Source organism: Buceros rhinoceros, unplaced genomic scaffold (genome assembly GCF_000710305.1).
Source record: "Buceros rhinoceros silvestris isolate BGI_N320 unplaced genomic scaffold, ASM71030v1 scaffold30910, whole genome shotgun sequence".
Taxonomy (NCBI): Eukaryota; Metazoa; Chordata; class Aves; order Bucerotiformes; family Bucerotidae; genus Buceros; species Buceros rhinoceros.
The window spans coordinates 1-17,370 of NW_010391832.1; the positions used below are offsets into that span (position 1 = coordinate 1).

General features: G+C 41.3%; 2 protein-coding genes across 2 annotated transcripts in view; one reads left to right on the plus strand and one right to left on the minus strand.

Moving 5' to 3' along the window:
• The first annotated feature begins 212 nt into the window (after positions 1 to 212).
• ZDHHC13 (zinc finger, DHHC-type containing 13) lies at positions 213 to 14,906 on the plus strand. The gene is made up of 16 exons (XM_010143138.1): positions 213 to 349; positions 759 to 881; positions 1,356 to 1,433; positions 2,040 to 2,184; positions 3,454 to 3,518; positions 4,030 to 4,192; positions 5,156 to 5,281; positions 5,572 to 5,705; positions 6,163 to 6,263; positions 8,614 to 8,738; positions 9,636 to 9,698; positions 10,085 to 10,178; positions 11,554 to 11,637; positions 12,988 to 13,145; positions 13,987 to 14,084; positions 14,771 to 14,906. The coding sequence occupies exons 4-16, from the start codon at positions 2,056 to 2,058 to the stop codon at positions 14,904 to 14,906; spliced, it is 1,476 nt and encodes a 491-aa protein (XP_010141440.1). The 5' UTR covers positions 213 to 349; positions 759 to 881; positions 1,356 to 1,433; positions 2,040 to 2,055.
• A 1,452-nt stretch (positions 14,907 to 16,358) lies between these two features.
• The window catches only part of CSRP3 (cysteine and glycine-rich protein 3 (cardiac LIM protein)), a 6,568-nt gene continuing 5,556 nt past the window's right edge, over positions 16,359 to 17,370 (minus strand). The window contains exon 5 of the mRNA XM_010143150.1: positions 16,359 to 16,555. Coding sequence (XP_010141452.1) covers positions 16,476 to 16,555 — 80 coding nt within the window. The 3' untranslated portion in view covers positions 16,359 to 16,475. The remainder of the gene's footprint in view (positions 16,556 to 17,370) is intronic.

Genomic DNA, 17,370 nt, shown 5'->3' on the forward strand with positions numbered 1-17,370 from the left:
GGGCCTGGCGGACCTTAACCGCGTCCCCGCCGTCCTCCCGCGCCGGGGAAAAGCGTTAGTCTCTCGTCAGGTGGTTTTAACTGGACTTTGAATTAACTTCCTTCTTTGTGTTAATGGGACTTGACAAGTCTAGCTTGTGCGTGGGGCGGAGAGGGAGGGGTGGTGTATGAACAATGCTCGTTGATGGGTGTTTTGTTAACCAGCAGTGTAAAAACCATTGCCATGGGCCTCACCGACCTCACCCGCACAACTGTCCCATCGCCCGCGGGGAGAAGGATCTCTCGGTGCTACCGGGACCGTATCCGATTGTTGAAGACCCCAGCACCTGCGACATTGTCAAGGCGACACAGTAAGTGTGTGTTCTCTGCGTGCAAAGCACAGAAGCAGACGGGAGCGTCCCCCCACCCCCGCGGTGAGCCAGGGTGGGTGTTTTACAAAGGGAAGTTTTACAGGTCCATTTTCTCCCCATACTGAAAGAGGAGAACTCACTTAACGGTACCGTTGTAAGTGTTTTTATCATAAACTATGGCGTTTCAAAAGCCTGTCAAAGCAGGTTTGTTAGGTAGAAAATTCTGCTCGTCAAGGCTCAGCCCAACTCGTTTTGCAAGACTCGTGTTGAATGCAACGTGGAATTTGCTCATGTGGGAGCTGCTGGGTGATGCTGAGGATTTCTGTAGTGTGTGCCTGTCTCTGCGCTGGAGGATACTTAATAAACGAACAGAAAACAAATAAATGTTTTTTTTCTTCTCTCATTTAAGGTATGGAATAGTAGAGCGATGCAAAGAGCTGGTGGAAGCAGGATATGATGTTCGACAGCCAGACAAAGAAAATGTGACTCTCCTTCACTGGGCAGCGATAAACAACAGGCAGGAGCTGGTTAGGTAAGTCCTAGAGTCCTTGTGAAAGTAACACAAGTATTCTGCCACTTCTATTTACAATCACTTTCTTGCTGTTGTACCTCAAAACAACATGCTGCCTGAGAACAAAAGCATAAAATTCAGTTTTAACCCAATTACCTTTATGAAAATGTCACCGAGATGTAAAGTTACCAGGGTTTCTTTCTGGGTGAAATCATGTAGTACCTTAAATCATGAGGTTTTCGTGGGTTTATTTTTCCTTGTTTAACACGGATTAAAGCTGATTTTGTGAGTGCCTTGCTAGTACTATATTTTTTCCTCAAACATTTTCTCAAAACAGCATCCTTTACTGCAAAAATACTTTTGTCCATTTGCTTTCCTATTGATTTTTTTTTTTTAATTATCACCTATTTAGTACTAGAGCTATGTAATCCTTGGTATAATGTTTTAATATCTTATCCTGTCTCCTCTTCACCTTACTGCATTGCTGTTACACAGGTACTATATTTCCAAAGGTGCCATAGTGGATCAGCTCGGTGGAGATTTGAATTCAACTCCCCTTCACTGGGCCATAAGGTAAAGCAGCTTGCAACTACTCGTAGTAAACCTGTTAGTATCAACAGTCGTAGCAGTGTTTTGTGCACTGCAGCGGCGGTCACCTTAAACCCCGTTCTGTGGAGTGTTTATTTTACTGAGGCAGAAGGAATTTCACAGCGCGTCCACAATGACACTGAAATCTGTTCTCTGGTTCCTGGCATCCTGACAGGCCACAGAGTTGTGTTTTGTGTGTATCTGTGGTTTAGTCATCTGGACAACACCTTGTTGTTTGGAGGCCTGTGGAGAGAGGTGCAAATTCTCACACTGGAAGAGCAGTGCTTTATTCTGGGCTATTTTAATTGTCTGCTGAACAAAGGTGGGTACTTCTGAGAGAGACTGCTGGCGGAAGAACTTCCTGTAGAATAACCATTGTATTCTAAATTGATACCTTATTTCCCTGGAGTAACTTATCAAGGTATATAGTTAATATCATTTTCTAATACAAAATTCTAAATTAAAAAAGTAATTTCCTGATTAAATTTTTTTTTGAGGGATATGGATATCTGAGAGAATTAAGGCAATGTTTTAATTAAAATATCCAGTTTTTTTGTCATCTCTGTAGTCTCATTTCCAATCTCCTTACAGACAAGGACACCTCCCTATGGTCGTGTTACTGTTGAAATGTGGAGCGGATCCCAGTCTTATAGACGGGGAGGGATTCAGCAGCATTCACTTAGCAGTGCTGTTCCAACACGTGCCCATCGTCGCGTACCTCGTATCCAAAGGCCAGGTATGTTGTTCGTGTCCCAAGCCTTACGAGTAGCTGCCCGCGCATACGATGCATTTCAGATTTAACTGGTTTGTTTTCTAGGCCTTAAGCAGGTTTTTGACACCTCTTTCCTTCTGCCCTAAGTTCAGAGAAACTTAGATTGTTTTTATTTATGTATATGTGTAGTTCATACTCTCCCCTGTTCTTGTCATCCCCCCCCGCACACACACTCACTCACAACTCAGTGCTTGAGGAGAGTTGTTAGTGCCATGCAGATTTGTGGTGCTGTGTGAGTAACAATTAGCTTTTAAATCTGATGACAAAAAGCAGCGTATGGAGTGTATGCATCATGAGGTGTTTACTATTGGGTTACAAATATGTAACTAATAGTCTGTGCAGTTATCCATCACTCGAAGCGTACAGAAGAGTACTCCGACTAGGTCTGAATTTTTTGTTAGAAATGTCTGTATTTTCTGTAGTTTTATATTGTATCCACTGTAGTTGATGTCTGCTTAGCTTAGGCCTAAGCACAGCTAATGGAAAGTGTAACAATTTGCTAATAAAAATAAGAGGAGAGTTCTTACAGGATCCAGACTGTTTCTTTGAAACACTGCATTTTGAGATTTAAAAGATTTGGTAAGTTTGTTTTCTTGCTCATGGAGCTCTCTTTAATAGAATGACTTCTAGAATGGTGGTATAGATGACATATGTCACAAACTTAAAGGTTTTTTTTAGCCTACTTGTCTTCTTCTAAGACATCCAAGTGATTAAACATTTCTTTTAAGTACGTCTCTTCCAGTGTAATGATGGGTGAAGTCAGGGAAGAAGGAAACCATTGGGAGGAAGAAGGAAAACTGCTGGGTAACACAAGTTAGATGTTTAATTATGCATTGAGATACATAGTCAACCCTTTTTTATAGTTATAATAAATAGTTTTGTCTATTTGGACATTCTGTTAGGTACCTGTTTACACCGGGAAAATAATTAACATTGCTTTCCAGGGTACATTTTATAGTACTTCTACACAAAAAAGGACAAGAAATAGGGTTAACACGGTTTCCTTAAAAATATTCTGAGCATATACCAAAAGGAATCACATGCAGGACTCATAGAGGGGGAAGACGCGTGTAAATGAGTGGTGGCTTCTTGGCTGTTGTAATTTGGTTTCTTTCCATTTTGTTTCTGTTAGTGAAGCTCAGCCAGCTGTATAGCTCTGAATCTGACCCCCTGATCTGTAGGTTGTATTTCCTGAAATCACTGGTAATCACTTGCTTGTCGTCTTTTTCTTAGAACATAGATGCAACAGACTTCAGTGGACAAACACCTCTAATGTTATCAGCACAAAAAGTGTTTGGGTAAGTAGTGAATGACTTCAGAAGAACTATTTTATTGTACCGGAGAGGAGGCGAGGTGAAGTTTTTCTTAGGAAAATGTTTAGTTAAACGCACATTCCTTTCTTGTTTAGTTGTACTAAATATGCAGAGTTTCAGAGGTCAGGAGTTACGAAGTAGTGAACTGGTTACAGCAAAGAAATTCAAAAGAATTTCTTAAAGAAGTTTATGTTTCTGGCTCAGCTGGCTGCAGCCTTATTGTGCTTTCCCTTAAATGCAAATAAATGGAAGTGGACACAGTAAAGTGCATTTAGAACAAATAAAATGTGGAGATGTAAGCTTATCATACAGAGTGTTGGAGAAAGATGTGTTTTGTGTGTACACCTCCGGTTTGTTACAATGGTAAAATAAGGTAGCCTGTAGAAAAGCCTTCAGGGCAGATGGGAGCGGCGGGCTTTGTAAGGTGTTCAAAAGTTTAATCTCGCAGTGTAGATTGTCTTCTGTTTGTTAACTTTTATACTTTATTTTCATCTAGACCGGAACCCACGAGGTTTCTCTTAAAGTTTAACCCCTCTCTCAATGCTGTAGACAGTGTTCAAAAGAATACTGCCCTGCACTGGGCAATAACGTCGGGAAATACTAGTGCAGTGGATCTGTTGCTGGAAGCTGGTGCTAGCCTGGACATAAAAAATGCCAAGGTACCATTTCCTTTGTGATACTTCCTTCCATGTGGCATGAATGTGTGACACGAACGAAAAGGAAGAGCTTGAGTCCTCTCCCCTTCGGACACCCTTTGGAACGGGGGTTGATGAAGAGTGGGCGTTCTCAGCCTTTGCTAAAAGGCTTTCCTGCCATTGTTGTGGGGTGACACAAAGAATGAATAGAGCATCTCTGGGCTACTCGTGTAATGAACAGCTGAGCCTTCCAGTCACTCTGAGTATCACTGGGGCCTTGGCAGATCCTTTTTTCTTTTTTTAAATTGGCTGTCTTCTACTTCAAAACATTGTCATGAGGAGTAATGACTTTGGCCAGACTTTTAAAAATAACAGTATCTTGGTTTCCAGTGAGAAAAGATGTGTGTGTCAGCCTGTGAAAACCGGTGTTTGACAGTGCCGGCTCGTACATTCCAAAGGGCCAGTCACATGTAAAAGTCCCAGTATTGGTAAAAACTGATAGTAAGAAGTACACGTGTGGGAAGCCTCGATTCCTCTGGCTATAGCTGTGTTTGTACAGCGTCGTCATTCAGGCTCTTTGCAGCTTTTCCATCTGCCACTTCTTTTTATTCACATCTGGAGCTCTTAGGCTACTGCTGTTTGGTTTCAAAAAGTTAACATCAACAAGGATCCTTCCCTTTCAGTAAGCACGTAATAGTCTAGCAGACAGTTTAGTGATTCAGGTTATTGGAGACAGTCCAGCAGATAACTCGGGTGGATGCGGTCCGGCTGCAAGGGTCAGTTTTCAGAACTACACATCCCTGGATTAAGCATGTTAAAACTCTGAATTTAGCTTACGCTTGTCATAAAGTAAAAAAAGGGGAGGCGGGGGGGAGGAACTGCGAAGTTATTCTTGTTGTAGCTGTTAATTCTTGTTTAGCTGTTTATTAAAAATGAAAACATTTATGTGTTAAGTGCATGAAGAAATAAATATTTCTGTTGTTAAAGGGAGAGACACCGCTTGACCTTGCTTATCAAAGTCAGAATCGCTTCATTGTTTTCATGCTGAAAGAGGAGGAAAGAATGAGAAGCAGAAGAAATAACAGGTTACTGCAAATAGTAGAGAAATACGAGGTAATTTCATCAGTAATTACCTATGTGTTTAGAATAGTATTAACTGTTTTTAACACGAGGATCTTCTAGGATTTCTGAAATGGGGTGTACAAAATGAAAACTCTAAAAGCATGTAGCAGTGGTCTGGGTGGGGGTTTCTGTGTTGTGTCCCCTGCACCCTTGGTGTGTTCGCGTGTCACTGTCTTGCCTACCTGGAGTCTTTCAGCACTTGTCATGACATTATCTGAGCACTTTTGAAGTAAGTCCCCCTTGAATACTTTGTTGTATTTTAACAATAATAATTTTAATAGATCTTCCTGCTGTTGGCATCCTCCTTGACGTTCATGTGGGCTGTAGGATACGTAATGAACTTAAGTTCTGATTCCTGGCTTCTGAAAGGAGGTCTGCTTGTCTTCCTGCTGTTTGGGATGGCTCTGTTTGTGAGGTTTGTGGCCTTTTCTCCCTGTGCCTGTCGTTATTTGTTACAGACACCGAGTAAGGTACCGAATGCGGTTGTTTTTTCAGAGGTTGGTTTCGCTTAACATAGAAACTACCTCCCGAGGAATGGTTGCAGAGTGCCTGAAGGATTTAAGTGTATGTACTTTGTAGAATGACTGTAGAAATGGAATGTCTTTAGGTGTGCAAAATAGTAGTGAAAGTTTGAAAAACCACTGAAGTGTTTACGCAGTCTGTTAACTAATTGTAGTGATAAAAAAAGTGTTCCTGAAGGTCTGTAGCTGGTGGACACGGAGATACCTGTGCAGTGCTCAGGATAGTGCCTTAGCTCAACTTTAGCATTTGTGACATGGAATGAGCTTGAATGAACAGGTAATTTTTACTCTGTGGAGTTAGATTTTTAAGATTTTTTTTTTAAATACATTTTTCTTTCCGTATTCTTTCAGGCAATGTGTGGGGCTCAAAAATCTGAGGTATCTTCCCACAGCATTTCTGCTGAGTTCAGTTTTCTGGATGTCTGTGACCTGTTTTTTCTGGTTCCTGCCCGATATCCTTTATTCTCAAGAAATGCAATAGAATTTTCCTTACATTCCTAATAAACCCGAGCCTGGTCAAGCAAGTAGTAGTGAGCAGTCCGGGTAATTATGCGTGAGTGTTGCCGCCTGGTAAGATGGATTTACTCACGTTGGGCAGGGTGAAATAACTTTGAGCTTAATCTGAAGTTATATACAGACTAAAAATCTGTACCTTCGTTTGTCTTTAGCAGTAATTTGTGTGCAATTCTGAACTATTTCTTACATTACTGGAATATCAAGATGAAAAACATCTTTGTGGCAACCCCAGTTGTCTCGGTTACCATCCCCGTGTGGCTCTTTAAGCTTCCTCGCTGAGGCTCTCACACAGTGATGTCTTTTGGCATGTGGTATAAGCAGGTAGCGCGCACATTAATAGTCATGTTCAGAGCAGCTCTTCTTTCTGACGTGACAGGGGTTTGACACTTAGTGATGGTGGTGCTTCTGCTTTTAAAAACAGCAGCACCACCTTCCACAAAAACACAGAACCAGTTTTGTCATGTCCCTCCAAAACAGATCTTCCAGTCTACCTTTACTCACATGTTACGCTGCATCCTCTGTGTCCAGGGCGTTAATGTTTATTCTCTTCAAAGAGGCTTTGCACTGAGGAGTCCAAAAACATTCCAGCGGTTTACCCTGGCTTTTCAGTGCCCTGCTCTTTTGTTATCCAGGGGGTATTTCTTTGGTTATTGATTAAGTTCTGTGAAAAGGCCTTTAGGGAGGTACTTAGAACTGTAAATAATTTTCTACGAAACCAGCTATAATATGGTGCTACACAATTTTTAATTAGTTTTTAATTACTTCATCCTTTAAGAGGCATTTTCTTTTGTACTGTTCCCAATTAGATAATCCTTAATAGAATTATCAGGATTAGCTTTGATGAACTGATCAAGTATATTCCTGCCGGGGATACATGCATATGCTTGTCTACATGGAAATCATGATGTTCAGTGTTGCCTCGAAGTTTTAAGGTTTTCTTGGCATCATCTAAATGAAAAGAACAGAAATTCCCATGATAGGCGTTTGAGTCAGATGCTTTGAAGACGTTGAGCGTAGCTCAGAGAGCTCTGCTCTCTGAGGTGTAACCATCACTTGGGGTGATGGGCTAATGGGTAGTTTCACTATCCAACCCCTTTTCTCATTACTGTCTCTTCCTTCTGGAACTGCTGGCAGATCTGGGTGTTATAAGTGTTCAGTATTTTAGTTAGTGTACTTATGTCTGAGTGAAAATCCAGCCATTCTATTTTAAGGACTTCGCTGGGCTCCATAAAACAATGGAAGTTCCAATAGACCAGCAGTATCCGCGGGGAATCATTTTGACTTACCTAAGTGCACCCTGCAGCTGTGTTGTAACAAACACATCTATAAGACTGGTAATAGACAACACCAGTATTTCATAATTTATTATCTTGATTTTAATTAGAGCTACTTTGCAGCATTTTTATTGTGTAAGATGAAACAACCTGGAGGCTGCAGTGTGTGGTTTTCAAGAGTTACTCACACTCTGGGGTTTGTGGTGTGGCTGACTGGTCACTGGAGATGGAATCCAGGCTTGGATGCTCTGGTTGCTCCTTGGTCGCATCATGGACTGTTCTTTAGGAGCCTGAGCTCTTAAGTTCAATGTGTGCATTTAATTAGTATAAAACTTGTCCCATGCCACCTTCTGCCCTTGCTGTATGGAGATAGGGAATCTTGTCATGTTTTTCTACCCCTTTCACCTGATGTACAGATCATTTTAGTCCACAGTGTAAAAGTCCTTTTCCTAATGACTGTATATCCTCCCTCATGCATAATAATAATTGTCTGCTAGAGAAGCTGCAGCAAATAACAATATATAAAAAGTAATGACAAATTAGTATTATACACGAGAGAGGATCTGCAGTCGGTGTGATGACTTAAGGGTGTGTGCAGCAGGCAAACCAATCTCACAGCTGCTGGAAGCTTAGTAACTGTGCATGTCTGGTGTTTAAATAAAATAGAATTACTTCAGAGGGGAAGAAAGAAATTGAATTCATTTTTTATCAGTTCAATATTCAAAGGCAGAAGTCTGTACTTCGCTAGCGAGGACGATGGAGCTGCATCGTGGTGTGGGTTTATACAGTTGTAAAAGTCTTTTCTCCAGTGCTGAAGCTGAACAGAATATTCAGGTGCTCTGATGTAATGGCCTCTGAAGGACAGAGAGGACCCTACTGTAAAAGTGAAAGTCAGTCTTTTTGTTTTTGGCATGCTTGTAAAATAACATACACTAATTTTAGAATATTTTTCTGACAAGTAGCAGCAATATGAGAATATATGTAAGAGTATATTCCTTAACCTGAATATTACATGTGACCAATACAATTCTCAAGATCCCTGCCATGTTCAGTGTGGTGGGTCTTCTTTATTTTTTCTACGAAACTTGGAGAGCTGACCCTGGATACATTAAGACTTCAGAAAAAGAAAGAAAAGAGGTAGGTGAAACAAATGGAAGCGCTAACCTGATGCAACACACGAGTATTCTACTTGATTTTTTATCATCATGTCCAGCTTTATTAAATTTGAAAGCAGTTAAATAGTCTGTATAAGAGTTTTTAGCTCTGCCATTGAGCAACATGGATCGTAGATAATTTCTTCTTCTTGTTTCCTTATCTTCATCCTGCCATAATTTCCTTGCCTGTCTTCTCACTGAAATGTCAGCTTGGCCAAACGTGGTACAGACCCACCCCACTGATGTTATCTGTGGTATCAATTCACATAGATCTTCGCTTAATAAATAGAAATCGTGTATGATTTCTACTCCAGTTGTCTTAAGGTTAGAAAGAGACACTGCCAGTGCTTTCCTACAGCTCTCCATGTGCATACCACAGGCTAGAAAGGGCTTAAATATTGTATGGATGCTTTGAGGACACGTATAATAATTAGTATTTGGTCTCCCCAGCCTGTGGATTAAGGAAAGTGTTTTGTTTGTGATCTCTTTGCCCTTCACAAGGTTGTATGTCTTCCAGTTGATGGGGAGAATAAACTGCAGTTTTAACTTGTTGCTACAGGATTAGTGAACATTGTCTATCGAGTGCTTGAACAGTAAACAGAGCAGCGCTCCTCATCCCTGAAGTCTGACTGACTCCATGAGAGTATCTTGTATCTCAATACCATCTTAGTTTTAAAACTATTTCATTCGTGTTATTAATTTTGGCAATGTAGAGACACTTTTGTGAATGATCTTGCATGGATGAAGTTGCGTTAGTCTGTGTCTCTCACATATTCCTCTTGGTGCTTGTCGAATGCTTATGAACTGCAAATATAAAAATCTTCATAGATCCCTCTGAAAATGCAATCCAAATGCGAGCATGAACTGTTTTGCCTTTCAGAACATTGTAGCTCTTGCAGAAGCAGGCTGCCTGGACTTCAGAACGTTTTGCACGTCGTGTCTTGTAAGTGAGGCTTTGGTATTTGTTTTCTTTATTTAACCTGGCTTCTGCTCAATGCTGCTATAAAAAACTTTATCCTCATTGCTTGTCATGCAAGTGTTATGTGCACAGCCTGATCTGTATTACTTATTCTTTTATTTATGGTGACAAAAGATATTTGAAGATCCTTGGACTTTAACCTTCATCAAACAGCTTTATGATTATGATTGTTGTTATTATTTGCATCCTTTTGTGTTTAAAAATTAAGACGTACAGTTCCATCTGTGTTCTGTATTGTAAGTTATATGGTAATCGTACCAAATATGGTGGTGCCCATGAAGTGATGCTCTAAACCTTGAGCAAAGTCGGTGCTTTTGCTGTGACTGTTCTTTTCCTTCATCATCACCTAGGTAAGGAAGCCGCTGAGATCTGTGCATTGCCTTGCTTGTGATTCCTGCGTAGCCAGATACGATCAGCATTCGCTGTGGATTGGACAGTGCATAGGTGAGAGTGTTTATCAGATTTGAAAACACCATTAAACAGTTGCAGCAGTAACATTTCTCTCCTCAGAGAGAGAGCACATCTGATGTAAGAATACACAGCTGAAGGGATTGCTGATGGGTGCCAGAGGGAAATGGGTCAGATGGCAGAGAAAGGCAGCTAAGATGGTGAAAAGGATGGAGTGGTCACCTTGAGAGTAGAGACCAAAATGTCTGAGACTGTTTTCTTTCGAAAGGAGGACCACAAGGGATATGATTGAGACTTCAAAAAAAAAAAAAAAAGGCAATGAAGATGATGGCCAAAGTGAATGCAGGGCTGTTGTTTGCCAGGCACATCATACTGGAACTAGGGGAGGCTCGGTGAGAACAGCAGTTGGTAAAGAAAAAATGTCTTTATGTGGCAGGTAGTGAAACTGTGGAACTTGCTGCTGTAAGGATTTGCAGATCCAGGCAGTATCAGAAGGTTCAGAAAGGGCTGAGACAACCTCTTAACACTGCATCCAAAAGTAGATGCTGAGAGAACTAGACAAGTGTGCGCACTCTGACATTTTAATGCGGTAGCTGAGGATGAGGAGAATGAGCCCTAGGACGTGGCCGGGCTCATTTGTCCTCCTGAACTAGTGCTGCCTATTGTCGCTGTTGAGCCGGTAAGCAGAGCAGCTGGGGCGCCGAGGTAACCCCGTAGGGTGCTGCTTATGTTCTTGTTTTGTTTGAGAAACTCCCTCTTTCTTCCTTTCCGTCTCACTGCTGGTGATGCGCAAGCTGGAGAGGTTAGCTTTACATCGGTAGCAATATATTTTGAGCATATTCTTTTGCCAAGAGCTTTTTGTAATGTTACATGCTTGCAAATATTTTTACAGCATTTGCTGTTCACAAGGTGGTGAGGCAGCCTTCTGATGCATTGTTTCAAAGCTTTGAGCAATATTGGTTGTAATTTAAAGAAAAATAACGGTATGTCTTTGTGTAACAGCTCCTCTGGCAGAGGTCTGGGGGTTTTGTGCGTGTGTTTGCAATTCGGAAGCACACAAAGCTCAAACAATTAAATGGAATAGCGTAGATTTTTCAGCCATACGAGACAGTTGTACTGCGGATGGGGAGAGTTGTGGTCGCATAATTAGTCTTCATCTGGCTAAAACAGCTGAAGGGATGGTCTGGAGAAGAGACAAATCCTGGCTGACGCTATCAGAACGAATTCTATTATATAAATGGGGATGGCTTACAGGAGAAAGTTGAGAAAGTTCAGCCTTGTCAAACTCTGGAGGATAGCAGAGGTAGTAAGAAGTGGTTGTGATTCTTTTTATTCCAGTTAACTTAAGGGGAAATGCAAATACTGCTGGATTTTAAAATGTCAAACTTTTTTTTCCTTGCCTCAAATACAGGCATGGGGAACCATCGTTACTACCTATTGTTCCTGTCTTTCCTAACTATGACCAGTGTCTGGCTGCTTTATGGAACTCTTCTGTGTATGTATCTACGAATTTATTTTAATTTAGCTTTCAAGAATGCTTCTGTATGATCTTTATTTTTTAGCATTTCATTTCCAGGGAGTGTAATTATACCTGCACAGATGATACTGTATTTCAGCTATGATGTTGTCTTGTAATTCCATCTTGACATGCAAACAGATCGCATCTGAGTCCTCGGTCACATATCTGATCGCATTTGTGCTGAGCAGAAACTGAGATACAGCTCTAGTGGGATGTGCATTGGAAACTACAGTATCAGAAAGTGGTTTTGTTGCAGGTGAAATGGGGAAGCTGCATGGAGGAAGGTCTCAGTTACAGGTTCTAGTTTAGATACTCTTTACTGCAACAGAAAATGAATACATTACTGCAAAGACTTTCTTGATTTTATTATTTGGAAGTATCTATACTGAACACTTGCAAAAGTTTTTTCAATTTTTATAGTAGTGATATCTTTGAAAAGAGGAGATATGGGTGTCTCATTAAACAATCCAAACTGTTACTTTGGAAAGTTAAGAAATTTGTCGGAGGGCAGCACTTATAATGTCATTCCTCAGGATGAGTTATCATAGTACTAATCCTCTAACGAAAATATAGAGGGAGTTTATTTTATTTACTTTATATTGAAATGAGTCGATATGCAGCGTAGAGAGAAGTGGACCAGCTATGGCAGAGGAGGACACAGGACACTCATGTGAACATGAGTTGCTTTCCTGTGTTTTAGTGGTGGACTTATGTACGTGAAGAGTGTATTATTTTCTCCATTTCCTGTGTGTGAAGGAACGTGGGAGGAAAAACCTCTTTATTGCTCTTCTGACATAGAGTCAAAAAAAAAGTTGCTCTGCTTTTAGTGGTTCAGGTTTTTTCTAGGTTAAAGACATAGTAGGCTTCAAGGATCTCTTTAAGAAGTCCGCAGAAGCTGGACATTCCAGTTTACATCTAACGGTGGTAAAATACTGCTTTCTTGGCATTAGCCACAATGTCGTCTTTTGTGGATGATGGTGTTTAAGATAAGTGCTAAATTCGTTCCTAAAATTACAAATGAGCATGCAGCAAAATTTCAGAAGCCTTGAGCATGAGAGAGGATGACTTGCTTCAATATCAGTAGTTAACTTCTGAAAAAGTGCCCAGTCAGTGCTTTGGATGTTCCTCCTGCGGGGAGGAACACGGCGTGGAGATGGGGCAGCCAGGATAGCAAGCAGTCACGTAGCTACGTGGGAACACGATATATTAAACATGGTATTTCTAGAGCACATTGCTGTGTAATAAGCATTCTGTGCAAATAATCTTTGTTCGGTTCTTAAGTGGCCTCTATTAAAAACATAATTAACTGATTATGCATCTGGACAGATTGGACAAACCATTGTGCAACAAGTTACCATCAAGATGGAGCGTGGACGTATTTCACGCAGATAACACTCTGTTCTCCCTGGGTCTCCTACATCTCTGCGGTAGCCTGTTTTCATACTGCGTGGGCTTCGTTGTCGCTAACTGTTCAGCTTTATCAGGTATTATTTTGCTTCAGTTCATGCTCCGCTCTGAAAGGATCATCCTGTTAAAACTTGTCCCTAGATGATTTGCTCCCATCAAAACATCATCAAAAATCCTTGACTCATTAATGTCCGTGAAGGTGCTTTCCTTCAGTCTCTGGGCAGCCCTTTCAGTGTCACAGGTATCCGCATTCCCATGTTGAAAGTAGGATCACAGTCTGCAAATCATTCCTGTAAGGAAATTCTGGATTTATTACTCATCAGAAATTCCAATCCTATAAAAAGATGTATTGAAAGGCAAAAAACTGATTTGACTAACAGAACTGGTATTACTGCCCCAAAAATGGCATGAAAGCTTCATAGCACCGTTAGTCCTGAACTGCAGGTTCTATGGCAGAGCTCAGCAGTGCGTCGTTGGACTGGATTTAATTCCCGTTGCTGCAATAAAAATATATGACCTGGATTTTATCCTGATGAGGACCGTCAGATGTCTTGTTTAGGCTTTTTTTCAGGGAGAACTTGGCTATGCAAACAAAATTGAGAAGAGCTGTCTTGAAACATCGAGGAAACAGCTTGTTTAGCAGCTTTTGGGAAAGATGCGTCATTTGAATCTGTGTTAAGCATCTCAGTTAAGCTTCTCCGTGGAAGCGTTAAACGTTACAGCTTGCTGGGTTCTGTTTTAGTCCAAGTGACATTTTAAAAACATCCTTTTCAGTCACTGATTATGGCAGTAGTGACTTGTTAGATATGACCAACCTCTTCCCCTCCCTCTCCTCTCAGTAGTATCTTTTGGTATCGCCAGAATTGTAATTCGTGCTGTAGATGTTCTAACCATTACTTCCATTTTCCTCTCGGTAAGATTGCGTTCTTGGGATTGACCTCGCATGAAAGAATGAACCTCCTGATGCAGAGAAAATCTTCTAAGCATCCTGTTTCGCTCAGGAGAACTCCATACAAGTGAGTATTAATGAGTAGTGTATTTTAAGTGCTTGTCTTTTCAGTACTGATCTGTTTCACCGCTTCCTACGTGCCAAAAAGCGGGGATTTCTGGGTGTGCTAGTCGTTCCTGTTGAGGAGAAAACCGACCTCATTTTTCTTGCGGAGAATTTCCCTTGCCCTAGGAAACAAACAGCCAGTGTTGCTGCTACTGGGGTTCTCTCCGCATGGCTGTGTGGAGAGATGTGCCCGAATCAGTCCACGGCATTAGTCAGGAGACACTGTTCTGGGGCGAGGGGGTGTTGTCCTTTCATTTGTTCATCAGTCTGTGTCTCTTCTAGAGGTTCAGAGAGACAGTTAAAGTAGGAACTGGCCCCTTTCTGGTTCCTCTTGTAGTACTTAGCTCCACAGAGAAATGAGAACCAAGGTTTCCCTGTCACACTAGAAGTTTGAGTTTCCTTGTGTCTTAACAGACGAGCTCTCACTAACTTTTAAATATTTGTATTGAACTTAATCTGCTCTCGCGACTTAATGCCATGCAAGTTGTAAAAGCTGGACAGCGGAAAGGTGCTCGATAGAGAGCTGTTCTGGGGTGTCCTGTCACTGACAGCCTTATTCCTAAGCACTGTCTCATGGTGAGTGTGTGTGTTTGACGCTTGCAGTCGTCTTTTGTGAAGCTTATTAATGGATATTTCTCTTCTTTTCAGTCTTGGATGCTTCCAGAATCTTGCAGACTTTTTTCAGTGCAGGTGCTTTGGTATGTTCAAACCCAATGTAGTTGACTGGACCAAGCAATACAACCTTCTTCATCTGGCAAAGGAGAAAAGTGTTCATTCTGTATGAAGTGTTGCTTAATTTCTAAAACGCTTGAGCTGAAACCTTAATAAAAGTGGATATTTTGTTAATTTTTACAAATTCTTCTGGAGTTGCTTGTTTTTTATTATTGTTTCAAATACTAAACCTGTCTTGCATAAGCTACAGCATACAGCACAGCCACTGTATGTCTGTGTGTTATATAGTTTGAGCTGGAAGGATTTGAACTTTTATGCAATGAGATGACTAAGAATATATTTTTTCAAGGTAAGTTTCCAGGGCAGAATTTCAAAACCATGTTGGTACCCTTTGCTTTAATTTGCAGATAAACAGAATTACATTTGAAAATTAAGGGAAGTGTTCACATTTAAAAATTTAATGTTACAATTACCCTGTAATTTTGTTGCTTCTGTTGTGAACTCGCAATTAAGGCATCGTATTTGGAGGGTTTACTTGTAATAAAGTAAGAGCATTTGTGCTTCAAAGTGTATTTTTGCAGACCGGAATAGATTCATGGGATAGGTGACCAGTGGGGATTTTAAGAACAGGTAAGCACAAAACCATGAGGAGAAGCCTTACGTTTTACATGTGTAAGTGCCCTGTTAGTGTGTGAAAATGGGCCATCCGGTGATGGAAGATAGCGGTGTGTGTAAAAAGAGGGAATTGCTCCCCGCTGCCTGCGTAGATCTGTGGTCGTTAGCACCAGCCGTGTTCCCAAGAAGAGGCTGCAGTGTCAGTCTGGAGCGGCCAGCTCGGCAGCGTGGTTTTGAATGTAAGTCAAAGCAGGTCGTAATGAAAACCAGCAGGGAAACAGACCAAGATCAGCAAATTCAAGTTAAGTACCATCTAGAACTGGCAAGAGAGAAGTAGTGTAATGAATTGCAGATCTTGTAGCTAAGAAATGGGGGATTTCATTCACCCCATGTGAAGTGTGTTTATCTGCCGTGTCGTAGAGCATGAAAGAACAAGCAAATTCAGGGAAAGAATGTGAAGCAATGTCAGTACTTTATTGTAGCTTGAAAACATACAATAACGAAACGAACAACGCTGTATTCTAGGAAAATGTCGTTCTCCTTCAGAAATACCTGCCTTTGAGAGAAGGAGCTTAAAACCCTCTTTACTTGCCTCAAAAGTGACTAACATCTACTTTGCCATAGCACAAAATGTCAACATGTTCAAAACACCACTAGGAGATGGTTAGAAATACAGACAGTAATGTTCTGAGCAGAGGCTCGTACAGCCCAAACCATAAGGTATCTCTGTCTTAATGGGACTGTGTGCTGAGCCTTTAAAATTCCCGTCCAAAGTGTAGCAGTTCCAGTAAATACGAGTTAAAGAAGCAACAATTTTCAATTAATAATGTTCCTTGAGTTTTGTCTTTATTTACTGTAAAACAAACATCAATCGTGTTTTATCACTGTACCTTCTTAAGCTGTTCTAAGAATTTCTTAAGATAGAAGCTCCCAATTTTTTCCTGCAAGGTGGAAAATACTAAACAATGCCCTAGGTTCTTAGCAAGGTGTGGTGGTTAGCGTTTTACTTGACAATTATCGCTTGGTGGCATCAACAGCGGGTTGAGTCCGTTGCATCCACCTCCTCTCATTCACACTCTTTTTTTTCCACTTGAGTGAGGCCACCGAACCCAATTCCTTTGGGGCCGAAGTTTTTTGCATAGCAAACTGCAAAAGAAGGAGGGAGGTGAGTGGTGTTCTGAATGTTTGCACCTAGAGGTAGCAGGCACTTGTGTTTCGCACTAGCACCAAATCCGAGTGAGTAACTGCAGGGAAGGCTGAGCTGGTGTCTTTCCCAGGAAGATTGACAGGTTCTGGCAGTGAAACGGGAGTCACAAATTGGAATTAACCAAAAGTCACACCTGATCTAAACAAGATATGAAAGAAACTGTATCTATTTAACATCTAAGAAACATTTTCCTTAGAGCTCCTTTCCTGCCTGAAACTGCTCAGTAAACCTTGTGCTGTAAGAGCATCAGAGACTAAGCGAGGGATTTTCAGAGGAGGTTAAAAGAGCTGCAGCGTAGTCAGGAGCCGTCGATAGTTCAAACGGTGCCGTTTGAACTCCGTGTCGGTGAGGGTGTGCCCAGCACTGTGTCACAGCTCTGCCGAGGAAGAGGAGGGGGTCAGCCTCTTTCTCCAGGTGTGTTACCATGAGCACTCGCAGCTGTCAGGCTGTCCCCAAAGTCACAGAACTGAAGTGTTCCGCTTTAGGATCCTCTGGAAAGTTTAGCCTTAGGATATAAAAACTTGGCGTGCTTTCCCCCTTAAGCTATTTCTAAGAGTCGAGTGAGGTCTGTGAACTTGGGTGATCTGTGTGAGAAACGCATCTGGATGTATAATTTAGCGGTAATGCGTTATCTTCTGGGCTGCCGGTAGAGTGGAAGTGTCTTTGACGGTCAGCATTTCGCCTTAGGACCGTGACCTTTAACAGATGACCTTTGAGGAGCTGTATCTAGATTTTTTTTTTTTTTTTTTTTTTT